The sequence below is a fragment of the Squalius cephalus genome, assembly GCF_949319135.1.
Source record: "Squalius cephalus genome assembly, chromosome: 7".
NCBI classification, from domain to species: domain Eukaryota; kingdom Metazoa; phylum Chordata; class Actinopteri; order Cypriniformes; family Leuciscidae; genus Squalius; species Squalius cephalus.
Genome location: NC_137128.1, coordinates 18,130,125 through 18,146,711, shown reverse-complemented (window position 1 = coordinate 18,146,711; position 16,587 = coordinate 18,130,125). Strand labels below are relative to the sequence as shown.

The following is a 16,587-nucleotide window of genomic DNA, read 5'->3' as shown; positions in this document are numbered from 1 at the left end:
TTTACACTACGAAAGCAATCCGATCGACTACCTCTGGAAGTGGTCGAAAGTGGACAAGCGTTTTTAACCTTGTTTACACCTGTATTTAGTGTCATCTACCTGTGATCCGATTGGCCGAAATGCATCTTAGTGTAAACGGGGCCAATGATTTGTGCATTCCTCTTCATACCCACACATACAATTAACTAAAATGAAAACATTCTAGCACACAGCTTCTACTTTAAAAGAAAAAAAATAAATCCATTAAACATATGAAATGTCTTTATTTCACTCTGGTTGATAAAGAAGAATACAGTTATCACCTCATTGTGAACTTCATTGATTCATTGCACCTGTAAAAGCCAGACTGTGAAATTCAAATCATTTCCCTTTTCCAGCTCATTCATTTCCGCTTCAACTACAATAAATCACGCTTGGCACGATATAATGAATGAAGTTACAATATAAAAAATGCTCTCCAGCGGCCAATCCTTCATGCTTCTCAGTTTTGCTGATTTCAGTACTCAAGTATACTGATTGAGTCCAAAAACACCAAAACGGCACCAGACTGTAGTAAATAACCCTCTTTCCGTGTTTTATGAAGCTGAAAGCTAGCTTAAGCATACAGGTTCGATACCAAGAGATAAACACAGTTGATTTATTGGGCTGGTATTTACAGTGAACGACGATGATGTGAAATGAACAGGTGCCAGTTTTCCAAGTGGACGTGCCATACAGAAGCTGTTATCACAGGCGTGTGTGTGTGTGTGCGCGACTAACTGTGGTGTGTAAATGTGAGTCAGTCTGCAGTGAAGCTGTAGGTGATGGGTTTGTCCTCCAGGGGGCAGTGCGAGTCCAAGCTCTCTAGCAGGAGTCCAAGACGAGGCAGATCTGCTCGAAGACGTCTTCCGGGGGCTGCTCGGCATCAATCTACATATACGCACACAACACAAATCATAAGCTGAAAAGTAGGGCATCAACCCACAGGAGGACTGTCGCTAAGAAATCCTACAAACACACCGAAATGTGTTCACTCTTAACATATAGGTTCATCTGTCATCATCACTGGATCATCAGATATGATTAGTGTAATACATTTTGTTCTATTAAAAGGGTTTTCTGCAGTAAACGGATATTATTATTAATAAATGATCATTTATATTTGTTGTTGTAATTGGCCTGAACTGCAAGCTTTTCTTTTGTCACACTAATGCACTAACAAAACAAAACAAAACAAAAAAGCATTTCCCTTTAAAATGCTTTTATAGATGTTTCAGCAGGTGGATTTACATTTGCATGTCAGTTACTAATCCTTTGAATGAATAGATTTGAATGATTATGATCTTTAAATTGCTCAGTGGGCGAACTGCTCAAAGAGCAATATCTCACTGAAATATTTTAGAGCATAACTAGAAAAATATGGGGATCTCACATCTTTTAAAGGGTTAGTTCACCCAAAAATGGTCATCATTTTCTCACCAAACCTGTAAAGCTTTTGTTCATCTTTGAAACACAAATAAAGATATTTTTAATGAAATCTGAGGTCTTTCTGTCCCTCCATTGGCAGTTCATAAAGAGATGGTAAAACGAATCCATATGAATTGAGCCGTTTCATTTCTAAAGAGACACGATCGCTTTATATGATGAACAGATTGAATTTGGGCTTTTATTCACATATAAACACTGATCAGTGAATATAAACAGATGCTCAACCATAACTACTTGATACAGGAGAACAAACCTAATTGGTTCTAGTAGAAGATCAAACGTGCAGCGCAACACGAGAATGAACCTCATTGGTTCTTGATGAAGCTCAAACGTGCAGCATAACACAAGAATGAACCTCATTGGTTCTTGTAGAAGCTCAATCGTGCTGCGTAAGACAAGAATGAACCTCATTGGTTCTTGTAGAAGCTCAATCGTGCTGCGTAAGACAAGAATGAACCTCATTGGTTCTTGTAGAAGCTCAATCGTGCTGCGTAAGACAAGAATGAACCTCATTGGTTCTTGTAGAAGCTCAATCGTGCTGCGTAAGACAAGAATGAACCTCATTGGTTCTTGCTGAAGCTCAAACATGATGCGGAACATGAGAATGAACCTCATTGGTTCTTGCTGAAGCTCAAACGTGCTGCGTAACACGAGAATGAACCTCATTGGTTCTCGCTCATCAAGCAAACATGCTTGAGTTTACCACAACTGATGTGTGTGTTGATGAATGTTTATACTGTATGTGAATAAAAACCTACATTCAATCTGTTCATCATATAAAGTGATCGTGTCTCTTCAGAAAATTAGGACTAAACGGCTTTATTAGTTTTACAATCTCTTTATGAACTGTTTAAAGTTTCAAAGTGGTAGTTGTGTAGACTAGACCCAAACCTGTCCTGAAGGCACCCCAACACTGCACGTTTTCTTTGTCTCCCTAATCAAACACATGGGTTAATGAGCTGATGAGTTGAATCAGGTGTGTTTGATTAGGGAGACAAAGAAAATGTGCAGTGTTGGGGTGCCTTCAGGACAGGTTTGGGAACCACTGGGTGTTAATGGGGGGACAGAAATCGCTAAGATTGCATTAAATATTATCATTTGTGATTTGAAGATGAACGAAATTCTTATAGGTTTGTAACAACATAAGGGCGAGTAAATGATGACAGAATATTTTTGGTTGAACTAACCCTTTAAGATTGTAATATTTCAATAAGTTGAGGTGTTGAAATGACAACTTTAAAATCCACATATTTAAATGGACATGTGCATGTACCACAATAGTAAGATATTTTGCAACAAGATATTTTGATTAATGTTGGTATTTGCATTGGTGACCATTGACATATTGAATTAAAAAAAATTAAAACACCCAGCCATTTCTCAAAATATCTTCTTTTATGTTACACAGAAAAAATAATGTCATTTGGAACAACTATCTCTTTAAAAGACGGCTTCCCTTTTAGAGAGATCAGAGGATGTTTTTGCTTATAAATCAGATCCACTTTCATTTATTGGATATCTGAGTGAAAATGTCCTGACATCCTGACAAACCCAAATCTGGTTAATATGTGCTTTGTGTAAGTCAAAACTCAAGATAGGGGACATATTTCAAGGACGCAAGTAAACTACACTTAAGAGATTCTCCTTCAATTGAGGTCAGTGTAACCAGTCAAAATGATCCACTTAACGGCCAAATTACACTGAAACATCATTGCTCATACTAATTGCATCTTAGCTTCTCCACACCGACCTTATGCAGAACTTCTCTGTGTTGGTAGTGGCCGACCACGGGATTGACCAGACTGCAGAATCCGTCCACTCTACGCCCAGTGTCTCTGTCTCGGGCTTCTTTAGTGTGCAGGCTGCAGGTGGCCCTCTGCTGAAGCCGTCGGCTCATGATGTCCGCAGAACATTCCAGAAGCAGAACAATGTCGGGCTGCCCCATCTGAAACACAAACACACACATACACTTGTCAGATCAGTGATTGAAAGTATTAACGCAGATGAAAATGTGACTTCTGCAGGAGTTAAAAGGAATAGATGTCCAAAGATTGTTCCATGGAACACAGTAGATGCTTAAAAGAGAGAAACAGTGGGTCCTCAGGACCAAGATGAAAAACACTGGTCTAGCAGATAAAGCGTTCAGGCTTTGCTTTGTGTATTACCTCTTTGTCAAAATCAGGTACATATAAGTGTCAAGAAACCCTATTCCTGGCCACATGTCAATGTCGGGTCACTGGGATTTTGCCAATGATAGGTGAATAACACTGATGTAGAAGCACCTAACCCTGGTTGTAAGCCTAAACTTGACATAAACTCTAAGCTTGTCTTTCAAATCTGATTGTTTGATTGGAATGTTTTTCCAGGATCAACAAAAATGTTGATCTAGGAATGTTGTACTTTGTGAAATCAATGTCAATGGACCAATAGTTTTTTTGGTAAGTCCAACTGCCTTTAAGCAGGGGATCTTTGTACGTTCAGGCGGGAAGGTTATATTAATGCACAGCCTCGATTTCTTCTGTGCCAGTGAACACGTACCCTGAGTGTGTGAAACAAATCAAAAGTTAACCCAATGGTCATTGTAAATCTTGTCCTCTGAAGTAGCTCTCAGATCTAATTTGTGCATATTCAAACTTGGCTGTCATGTTTGGTAACAAAGTGACTAGCATCACGGATATTATCACTGGTTCTACTCAAATGCAAATTCCATTTTCAAGATTTTCAGCAAATTCCATCAGATTTTCTACTTGTATCTGAAAGAACGCAATCATATGGCTTTGGAAGACCTAGAATCTCCTTTTGTGGGCGTGAACGCTTTTCAAAATGTCTCAGTTTGTGTTTCATAAAACAAAGATAGTCATCCGGCTTTAAAACAACATGAAGGCGAGTAAACAATGCCAGAATTTTCATTTTGAGAAATCTATTCCTTAATATTGGTAACTTCTTGTCGTTGTTCTGTCCTATCCTGAAGAGCACTGACCTTAGCTTCATATTCTTGCGCCTGCTTCACATTCTTTGGGAAGCCAGTGACCAGGAAGCCCTTCCCCTGACGCACAGTAGACGCCATGGCCTCGCACAACAGATCCAGCAGTGTTTCCTTAAACACACCCAAACAGAAGAGAAAAACAGATGAACACTCATACAGATATACAATCAATGACAACAGCAGGACGCATAAGAACACAAACACATATTAGATAAGAAGTGAGAAGTTCTGATGTCTGGGACGACTAAAAGTAGTTCACAGCGAATGTTAATGACAGTCATGTTGCTAAGCAACACCACTGTAACATAAATCATCTGATTAGGACTGAATCTCTCTGAGCCACATGCTAAACCTCAGCAAATAAAACTCAACAACAAGAGCCTGAGCTCTAAATGATGAAACGACGACCTCATCTGACCCGCTACTGACAAAAAAAGAAGTGTAGACATTGAAACGATTGCTTCATTAAAAGTGTCTGATGGTGGAATATACTGTGTAATGATGACATCCCTTAAAATACCTCAGTGCCATTGTTTTGTCTCATTCTGGCTTAATCTCAGCCCTGTCCTAAAGGCCCCGCTATACTTCAAGCAAAATCGAAGAACAAACCGATGAGACGTCATTTCGAAAAAAAAATCAGGCCGAAACGAAGTTCATTTTGGGAGTTTGAAACAGCTTGCCAAAGCGAACTTTCCGGAAAAGAAAGTTTTACCCCTAAACGAAGAACGAAAAAGAACTTCGCCGCGAGTATATCGGGGCCTTAAAAGTCTTAGGATTAGCTCCATCCCTAATCAAACACACCTGCCTGTAATTTTAAAGTAATCCTGAAGATTTTCCAAATGTGTTTGATTAGAGTTAAACACTGCAGGACCGTGGACTTCTAGGACTGGAGTTATTGGACTAGAGGCCGAGACACGCTATTGCACGAGGCTGCTTGTGTGAAGAAAACCCGAGTTAGAGTCTTTATTTCTCTCCTGGGTGGTCCAGCTCAGTAATGCGTGCCATGAGAATTTTCTTTAGCCCTCCCTCCTCCCCAGAACCACCTGTCTAGATCCTCTACAGGTTCTCCCTACCTTACCTTGCAGCAGCCACATACGCCCTGAAATTCGGAGTATGCTTCAGCAGTAAGCTTCGCACAGCAGCAGTGTAGCAGTACACTAGTCTGCCAAGATGAATCCTACTTACACTGCATTCTTATGTATAAAACGAGAGTGGTCATGATTGAACTGTAATAATGGCAAAAAAGAAAGAAAAGAAAATTGGAGTTTTGTGGCTTTTTCCAGAACTGTCAGGTTAAAATGAATCTATGCTCTTAAAAGCTGACTAAATGACCTTTAAGCAGATAAACACATTTAAATGTCTTTCTCTTCTGGGAAAATGGACCAAAAATATTGCAAATGTTTAAGAAATGCTTCTGGGAAATTCAAGCATCACAGTAAAAGTCAAGGTGTGTCCAAAAAAATAAATAAAAAGGAGACTTTAAATACGTCCTAGGCCAACTTTCTGTTTCAAAACGAAATTTGCCAAATCAGGAAAGAAACCTATAAATGCAAATTCATTTATGCAGCGTATGTAATAATTCTTACAGCCCTTTTTGTACACGTCCACTCCTTTGAAGGTTAAAAGCACTGAGAAGCGTTATGAAATAGCGTGTCTTCCCGTGTTTTCTCCACAAGCGTTAAACCCAGTGAAGGGTGAAGCTGATCGTTGTAATTTTCAGTAATGGACTTTAGCGAGATTGTGCACCTCGGGAAGCTGCTCTCCTCTCTCCAGAAGGTCTCGGAGAAAGCGTCCTCTCTCGCTGTGAGACTGGAGCTCGCTGCACAGGATGTCCCCGGGACACAGGCGCTTCAAACTGTACCGCTCCTCGATTTTCTCAGACTGGAGAGCTTTCCCCGATCCCGGCCCACCTGGTCAGAATGAGAAAAGTTGAGAATAGATCTGTAATGAAAAACTGTACAGACAATGGATGGGAGAGACTGTTCTAAATACTCGGGAACAAGACCCACATCCTCAGTAATTGCCTGTCTTGGGAGATGTGAAATCAGTAGATATCGTATGGTTTGCACCTCGCACACTATTCGCTGGCTCTCCCAGACCCTGCCATCTGACTGAACTCCCACAGGCCTTCATTAGGATTCTGCACACAGCTCAGGGCAGCGCTTATCTATCCAAACAGTCCACATCTAACAGATGTTGTCTATAACGCTGATGACGAGGATGTGGCAGACATACTTTCAAACTTTTAAGAAAGCTTCTGAAATATCCAAGCGTCACAGCAAAAAGCAAAGGGGTTTATGTTCCAACCAGCTAAAACAATAAGGCAGAACTTTGTTTATTGCTTGGACTCTATTAACTGGATTGCCCCAGCGACCAACAAATCAATATCATGCTTCAATACTATATTGCTGTCTGACTGAATGTTGCTTTTAGTGTGGAATGACTGTTACCAATTACTCATTGCAGAAACATTGTTTTTTTCCCCCTATGTCTAAGGATGAAATAAATATATTAAGCCATTCACCATTATGAAAGAAGCCTCATATGCTCACCCGAACTGCATTAATGTGATCAAGCATACAGTAAAACTTGAAATGTTATTACAAAAAAAAAAAGCGAAAAAGTTTTTTTTTTTTTTTCTATTTTAATAAATATTTTAAAATGTAATTTATTCCTGTGATCAAAGCTGAATTTTCAGCATCATTACTCCAGTCTTCAGTGTCACATGATCCTTCAGGAATCATTCTAATATGATGGTTTGCTGCTCAAGAAACATCTCATATTAGTATTATCAATGTTGTAAACAGTTAATATTTTGTAGAAACTGTGATAAAATATGATGACTAGAAAGTACAAAATAACAGCATTTATTTGAAATCAAAATCTTTTATAAATGTCATAACTGTCAAGTTTGATCAATTTAAAGCATCGTTGGTGATTTTTTTTTTTTTTATATTAAATTATTTATACACCTGTGAGTCAGAAAATTGCTTTTACCCTGTCCACGTTTTTTTTTTTTTGCAAAACCTACTCTGAATCTCTCTATTCTATTCTAAACGCATGAAGAAAAAAAGGAGCCCGAGTCTGACTGTTAAATCTAATCTATTTCTTTTCTTGACAGGTACCACAGTGCAGATACAAAGCTGATAAATCTTTCTGCTAGTCTTTAACGTGTCAGTTAGGGTGGTCAAGTGCACTCTAGAGCGTAATTCACTCATGCTATCTATCCATCTCAGATCAGCCATATCCAAAGCAATATTACAAGCATAAGCACTGTATCAATCTGCTGATGCGACAGGACAGGAACACAGGCCGTATCCACCGGGTTCCTTTCAAAGCAACCAAACTGATTTCTTCACGTCTGTTTTCACCACAAAGAGATGTAAAGTTGGGCTTTTAGTTCACTTCACTACATTAGCTAGAGCTTTTGAACAAACATGAGGGGAGGGAAGCCCCTAGCACACAAAGCCTTGTACCATCTTGACCGTCTGCTATCCATTTATCCAGAACATGAGTCATTTTCAAATGAAGACTGCCAACAGTTTCAATTAGGAACCATCAGAAGCTTTCACCTGCCCCCAATTTCAAACACATGCTGTTTGTGTGTCTGTGTCGCAAAATAAACTTGGCGGCGCGTGTTGTTATGTCTGATCTAGCTGTGATATATGTACTTTACATCAAAACATTGCTTCCTGATCTGTTCTTCTGGAGGAATTGAAGGCACAGTAAAACACTGCATTCCGTGTCTGTCTATAATGAAAATAATGTGCAATGAAAGTAATGTATGATGTGCTAATGCAGTTTTATCAGCTAACATACCAATCACAAAGATGACCTTTTGTTTCTTGGTCTCCACGGGAAAACCTGGTGGCGTTTTGGAAGGAAAAGAAAACACACAATTATATTACAATCAGATAACAGCTTTGTCATGTCAAAATATAGATTTGTCATGTCATGTGGTCCAATCGATGATGGAAATGGATGAGAATAACATGCAGGGTTAAAAAAAAAAATCAAATGATAGTCTTTTTTCCAAGATCAAGATGGTGAAACTATTCTGGCATCACAGAATGTGTTTGCACTGCATCATTATTTATGATTAATGCCACTGTACAGACATACTTTAGAGGCCTATTAGACATCTGGTACTGCTTGAAGGGATGGTTCGGAGTAAAATCAACCCAGGGTCCTTTGCACCATGACCTCGAGCCAACCAACCTACCCCCCCCCACCCCCACCCCCCCGATATCAGCCGAATGGCTTAGTGCAGGCGCTAATGGATCCTATGATGTATCTTGTAAATTAGCCCAATAATAATGCCTAGAATGGTACCAAACTTCTACAGTAGTACAAATAGGGTTAGGGTTAGGTTTGGCTCGAGGTCATGGTGCAAAGGACCCTAGGTTGATTTTACTGCGAACCATCCCTTTAAACAAGCACATATTCATTCCTCTATCAATAATGTATAACAAGAAATATACACACACAAATAAAGACACAAAGATCAATTAATAGATACTGCTCTCACTTTCTCCAAGCGCCTCTGCATATCCAGCCACCTCTTCATCGATCTGCCATAGAGAAAGACACATAAGAAATATACTTTTATAAAGATCACAAATGAAGTGAAAGGGCAGTTAAAAGCATTCAATTGTCATGAGAGTACTGATGATACTAAAAATAGGCTCCATGTTTTTGATGCAAAAGTACTTTTTTCTTTTTGGATTTGTGGGAGAAAATATGATGCTTCTTGACGGTCGTTTCATGAGTTTCACAGAGCTAATTAAAACAAAATCCGTGAGGTTTCCAGTGTTTGAACATAAACACATCGCAGAAAACCGGGAACTTGACAGTTTGTGCCGTGATTACTGTGATTAAAAGAGTTCTGGGCTGTTTAACAGCAAAACCTTAGGTGGTAACTTGCCACTTTTTTTGCAGCATTAGAGAAGATGAGATGAAAAAGAGAGTGTGTGTGTGTGTGGGAGGAGTGCAGGGTGCCACTGATGAGCGTGTTTGTGATGTGGGCAGGCCAGCCGGTCCGATGAGTCACTGGCAGAAAGAGAGAGAAAAGATACACATACCCAACAATCCTGCGCCATAGACAACGACGGGTACACGTCCATCCCAATATTCACCTTAGTGCTTGATCAATATTGTTTCTTTTAATAACTGATTCTTGCATGCTTGTTTTTGGACATAATCCCCCAAATCCTGAATATTTAGATACATCCATAGCCTACATGCATTAGATTAAAAGCGAGCTTTAAAACGTCAGTTTCTTTTCAGGACACTTCATGAGCATAACATCCTCATACAGCACCAATTCAAGCATGATTTTACCTTATCGCAACATATAAAGCCAGATTTTAGCAGATGTCTACTATCTAATCCTTCAACTGATATGCTGGCAATGATAGAACAAACTATGAATCTGTTTGGCTAGAAGGTTATTTCACCTGCAAATGCTTCTCCATACGGTTACATGAAAAGCAAAGCAATATATATATGTTTTTCTTTATCAGTTTATTTGTCAAAATAGAGCAAAACTGTGAAATATTATATTTGCATATATTTCACTGGGGAAAAAAACTGATTAAACCATAAATCTAACAATATTTAGTGAGATTTGTACTTAAAACACTTTTGCCGACCCCCGAGGCATGGACTCTACAAGACTCCTGAAGGTGTCCTGTGGTCTCTGGCAGCAAGACATTAACAGCAGATTCTTCAAGTACTGTAGGCTGCGAGGTGGAGCCGCCGTGGATCAAACTTGTTGGTCCAGAACATCCCACAGATGCTCAGTTGGATTGAGATCTTGGGAATTTGGAGGCCAGGGCAAAACCTTGAACTCTTCATCATGTTTCTGAGCCACTTCCATCAGGGAACATCATTGTCAATAAGGGGTGTACCTGGTCTGCAACAATGATTAGGTAGGTGGCTCATGTCAAACTTACGTCCACATGAATGCCCGGACCCAGGGTTTCCCAGCAGCATCACACTCCCTCCACCGGCTTGTCATCGTCCCACAGTGCATCTTGGTTTCATCAATTCCCCAGGTAAATGACAAACATGTACATGACGGTCCATGTGATGCAAAAGAAAATGGGACTCATTGGATCAGGCGACCTTCTTCCACTGCTTTAAGGTCCAGTTCTAACTCTCGTGTGCCCACTGTAGGCACTTTCGACAGTAGACAGGGGTCATCAGGCACTCTGGTTGGTCTGCGGCTACACACTTCCATACGTGGCAGAGTGTGATGCACTGTGTGTTGTGACACATTCCCCCATAACCATCATTAAAATTTGTTGTGACCTGTGCCACAGTAGACCTTCTGTTGGCTCGGACCAGACGGGATCGGCTTCATTTCCCTTGTGCATCGATAAGCCTTGGTGGCCCAACACCCTGTCTATGATTAAGTCCAATTTTGTTTGCCCTTTCCTCGTTAAATTCCCTCTGTCTTGCCCACTACTGGCGGAACCCTTGCAATGTGTTTAAATGGAACGCCCTTAGCCCTTGATCACAAAGATGAACGCACTTTAAAATGGCGGCGGGGATTCCCCCGAGGGGAAGTGCTTAAGGAAGTTTGCGAGTTTATATCTAAATGTGGAGTTAAACGCAGCCCCTGTTGCTGGTTTGTGGATTGTCCCACCTCAGATCACTCACTGTTGGTAAATTCTCACCACTGCAGACTGGGAGCAACACCCAAGCCTTTCAGAGATACTCTGACCCAGTCGCCTTGCCATAACAAATTGGCCCTTGTCAAAGTCGCTCAGATCTTTATTCCTTCCCATTTCTCCTGGATCCAACTGATTGATTACGAGAACCGATTGTTTGCTTACCATCTAATCTACTCAGACCTTAAAATGTGGCCTTGTTAGGAGATCATCAACAATATAGGCTTCATCTGTGACTGGTCAATGTTTTGTCTCATGAGTGTATTCCCTGAAAACAAGTTTAAATATCTTCCAATATTTAACCTCTGAGGCAAATATATCTTATGATGTGTAGGCAATTTTTCACTGAAAAGCAATACTAAAATATTGATTAAAATACTGATTCATTTGCACAAGTCCAAATCTCCTACATCTCATGTTTTTGCTCTCACTCTTTTACTTGTTCTCTCTCTCGCTCTCTCTCTCTGAGCGTGGAGGATGTTTTCTCATGAATATCAGCCTGCCTCTCATTCATTAGCTGTGCAGACTGAACAGTGGCGAAGGTCGGCATGATGTGCTGTAGACGTTTGGCTTGTTTCTGTGCGTGGAGGAGCCGTGGGCACTGCAGAAAGTGCTGGAAGCATGATTTCAGCAGACACCTCCGTCTAATAACGCAGCGCAAGCCACTGTATGAGACGCTCGTCCTATTGTGCTGCATCACATCTGCATTGTCTTCTGTACAAATATCAGGGAATATCAGGGATGCTGGTAAAAATATCATAGTGAGGGTACGATGGTGTAGTGATGTAACAGATACCATATGCTTTAATATAGTATGTTACTGAAAGAACACCATATTTCATCCTATGGAATATAATCCCATATGTTATTTTCACAGTACTCAAAGGCACTACAACGAATACAATATAACTACCATGGTGGATGGTAAGAAGTGTAACCACTGATGTAACAGATGAGAAACAAATGAAAGGAAAATCCGCTACCTCCTGAGGCATTTTGCTTGAAAAGTACACTTATTTGTATGTGTTGACTACAAGTACATAAAATACTTGATTATAATTTGAACTGCAGTATGTTATTCAATAATACATTTTAAAGTTAAAGTACCCACATTATGCTATTTTAAAGGTTCCTAATTTAGTTTCGGAGACCTCCTACAATAGATTTACATGCTTCTTCTTCTTCTTCTTTAGGTCCATCTGTGCTACAGGGCGCATTGGGCACAAGCATATTCCACTGGTTGCGGTTGACTGGGATTCGGCTTTTTCCTATTTAACGCCAGCTTGCTTTAAGTCCTCTTTGAATGCACTTCATCAGGTCTTCATCATTCTACATGCATCCAAGGTCTAAAAACACTTTCATTTTCTATTATATGCATTGCACATCCACCTAAATTCTCAAAGATTCTGAAAGGTTCGTTCAAACACTCATTACCATATCTGAATTTCAGCTCCTCAGCCTTCCTCAGCACTTGATACACAGTGATACGAACAGTAATGATGACATCGATTTAACTTTAAACTTATGCTAAAGAATAGTGTTCTATCCCTCCAGCAGAGTTCCAGAATCTTGTAGACTCAGTGAGCATGTGGTGGAGCAGGACCTCACTTTGGGCCAGATTTACTAAATAGGACAAATTAGCGTGAGAGAACAATTCCAAGAACGCACAGATGGGCGACTGATGACGAGCAAATTAAAGAACACAGACGCAGCCAGATCATTTCCATAATAACCAACACAATCTACCAATCTACACATTAGCATCTGGTTTAAAGGTGCACTGTGTAAAATTTAGGAAGTGACAGAAATGCAATATCAAATACATAACTATGTTTTCAGTGGTGTATAAAGACCATATATAATGAATAATACATACAGCGGGTCCCCGCTTGTATGTAGATAGAACATGAATTTTGCGCCGTCATGTTTCTACAGTAGTCCTAAACGGACAAACGCGTTTCATCACTATGTTGTTCTTCATGCAAGGAAGCTAGCTAAAGTCAGCGAGTAAATAAAACACTGACACAATGATGAACAAGTAACAATAATATCCACAATAACATTTCGTTTTACTGAATAATTAAGTAACATGATTTCTTACTTCATCTTTGTAAAATAAACCTCTTTGCCGAACTGGCTACTCTCTGCTGTCTCAGACGACGACGTCTTTTCCTGTCAGCCACCGTAACTTCTGTTGGTTGCAATTCACAACCTCACCACTAGATGCCGCTAAAAATCACACACTGCACCTTTAAGACATTTTTTTTTTTTTTTGCTGTTAAATAATGGCACAAATACCAGTACATTGACGAACACAAACCGTAGTAAATCACCTTTCATGATTCATTTAAATACTCCCCTTCCATAAATTTTGCTTCTGAAAGGGAAACTCCTACAAATGCATAGGTCTGCAGCAAAAATACCGCCTTTTTAGCACAAATTTTTCCACTGCGTGTCTTTTGTAAATCCTGACAGTAGGTGTTTAACGCCATAAGAGGGTTTTAAAAACAAAGGAAGGTATATAACAAGTACTGAACAAGTACAAAACTGTACTGAAGCTATTCTGCACTGTAGTTGGAATGTCTTAATCCAAGTGGCTGGCAAACATTCACAGAAAGAAGCCAGCATGGCCGGAGCCAAAAACCCGCTGAACACGTCGCACACCGAGCCGAGGCCTGCTCTGAGATCTGTTCTCATCTACACAAGTGTTTTTCCCTGCGTGATGCCGACGGCACGGAGAGTTTGCTGTCAGCAGCACAGCTGATGGACACAGATGAAAGAGTCACGGTGGAAATGTGGGCTGATCCACATCCATAAACACTCTTCACACTCTCCTCCACCAAGGAGCCGTACTGACTGCTTTTGTCTCACCCAGACACGATTTTAACCAAATATAATGGAGAAAGCATGACAGCCTCTCCATGGAAATGCACAGAGGAAGCAACAGATTCAGGAATTCAGTTTGACAGACATCTAGCAACAGGGAGGGTCTAATTGGTTCGCCTCTTACATGTAACCCTGCCGTATCGGTTGGTAGATAGCGAGAACCCTCTGAATAGATAATATGTGTGTGTGTGTGTGTGTGTGTGTGGTTGGCAGGAGACAAGGAGAAAGAAAAAAACAAGTGAAGAGAACAAGATGCTCCCAGAAAGAGAGCAAAAGCAATCCAAACAGTCCATGGCAGGAGCACTAAGGGTTTATGATAGTTTTGAATAGTTTATAGTTTTGAGCTTATTCTGAATTATGCATGAATCTGTGAAGCTGAAAATAGTGTTATGATCTTCTGTATATTTATTGAAAATGTTAAAAAAAAACGAATGCACAGCGTGTATAAAATAACAATGATGATAAAAACTGTACAATCTAGTTCACCCCAAAAAATGAAAATGTAACTTTTTCACAGAATAGCGACTAAAATTTAACTCTGTTTATCACACACATATGTTGGGTTTCCATGTTTTATTGAGACATTCCATAGACATAATAATTTTGATATAATTTGGCATAATGAACCTACCCCTCACAGAAAACTTTATGCATTTGTACATTTTCAAAACACATCAATTAGTCTGATTATAAGCTATTTTCCTCATGGGGACCAAAAATGTCAAAAAGATTTTGGATGTTGCTATCTTTTGGGGGCATTTTGTTCCCATAATGTAAGCATACCCCACACACACACACAAACACCACTAATAATAATAATAATAATAATAATAATAATAAATATAGCTGCAAGCAGCAATTACCGGGGCCAAGCGCAAAAAAAGACAATAAGAATTTTGTTTCTAGCCCTTGTGGTTCAAAGGTTATTAGCATAAACATGAGTGAAATTTTGGACAGTTGGTGGCGCTAGAGGGATTGAGTTGGAGACTCCAAATTTGCTATGGTGACTTTTCAGACTGTCCTTTATCAGTGTGCCAAATTTCATAACTTTCCCGCAAGCGGTTCTATGGGCTGCCATAGACTCCCAGAGCGGAAGAAGAAGAAGAAGAAGAAGAACGGGAACAGATACAATAGGTGCCTCCGCACCTTCAGTGCTTGGCCCCTAATAAAAATGCTGTGACGAGTAGTTCTATGTCTGTTTAGTTTCACTGGGCCTCATTTGCAAAACGAGCGTACGGTCATTTCCACGCAAAACTTTTATCAATATGGACGTGAGTGGTGACTACAATCTTGAGCTCCATATGGGATAATTCAATACTAAAATAACCTGTCTTTACAAGCTTCAGAGACAAAAGCTTTCAGAGACAGTATCCGGTTGGGGATTACATAAAATTCTACTCTATAGCACATCTTCCTGACCTTGAGTCAGACAAACCCTTTACACATACATCGAGTTACAGTGTGGTCTCATTATGTCTGTATAATACACACTCAGGGGACTCAGAGATATTTATTACTTTCCGTATTGAAGGTCAGCGAACATTTACCACGTATTAATGCAATTATTTCTATTGAAATACCCAACAAATACACAGGGCATTATTCTGTGGCCTTTCTTTAAAGGGGACCTATTATGCCCCTATTTACAAGATGTAATGTAGGCTAAGTCTCAGGTGTCCCTATAAATGTGTCTGTGAAGTTTCAGCTCAAAATACCCCACAGATAATTTATTATACCTTGTTGTCCATATATGAGTGGAAGGAAAAACATGCCGTTCTCGTGCATGTATTTTTTAATGCAAATGGGATGATGCTCCCCACCCCCTGGCCGCTATTTAAAAACACACAAAGTTCACAAACACAGATGGTTTACGTCAGTACCTAAAAGAAATCGCATGTGTATATTAGATCTGTTTATTACACCTGAAAAAGTCTGCACCAAGGTCCGAACCAAAGTTCATGTTTTGATACATTGTATACATTTGGTTAGTTTTGGTTTGGTTTCACATTGCAATTATGCGAGCGCACTAAAGAACTTTACATGACGTACTTGCGTCCTGTCGTCATCATCTATTTGGGCTGCATCTTGACATTGATTGGTTTGTAAACAGACGTGCGTCTGATGGTGGGTATATTTGACAACAACGAATGAACAGACGCATATCGTTGCCACTATACTTTTATTATTATGGCATTACTCCCTGCAGCTATAACAACTATACCTCGTTGTGAGAACATTTTATCGTCGCCGGCAGGACAAAAATGTGTGTGTGTGCGTGCGTGCGCGGGTGAATCAGCTGGAAGAAACGCTGTGGGCAGGACTGACAGATTTGCACATAAATATTCTTCTTCAGTTGTTTAGGCTACGCGGGAACCACCGGAACTTCCTGTATATGGTCTGAAAGTCCGAACCATACAGAAAATGCTTCTTTCACACTAGAAACGAACCAAACCTTTGTTCAGTTTGATCCGGACCGAGACTACCTCTTTTCGTCAGACCAAATTTCGTCTGTTTGGTCCGGACCGTGGTCCGGGGGAGGTTTCACACCTGTAATTTTGATTCGGACCAAACTGA

The 16,587-nt window shown here is 40.0% G+C and overlaps 1 protein-coding gene across 2 annotated transcripts in view; it reads right to left on the bottom strand.

The window, feature by feature from the left end:
- Positions 1-240: 240 nt before the first annotated feature.
- The window catches only part of ak5 (adenylate kinase 5), a 106,023-nt gene continuing 89,676 nt past the window's right edge, over positions 241-16,587 (bottom strand). The window contains exons 9-14 of one of the 2 annotated variants that reach the window (XM_079877121.1): positions 8,982-9,024; positions 8,273-8,317; positions 6,200-6,363; positions 4,448-4,564; positions 3,218-3,412; positions 241-909 (exon numbers count right to left, since the gene is read on the bottom strand). In XM_079877121.1, the coding sequence (XP_079733247.1) occupies positions 844-909; positions 3,218-3,412; positions 4,448-4,564; positions 6,200-6,363; positions 8,273-8,317; positions 8,982-9,024 (630 nt within the window). In that variant the 3' untranslated portion in view covers positions 241-843. The remainder of the gene's footprint in view (positions 910-3,217; positions 3,413-4,447; positions 4,565-6,199; positions 6,364-8,272; positions 8,318-8,981; positions 9,025-16,587) is intronic. The other variant, XM_079877122.1, reaches the window with a different exon arrangement.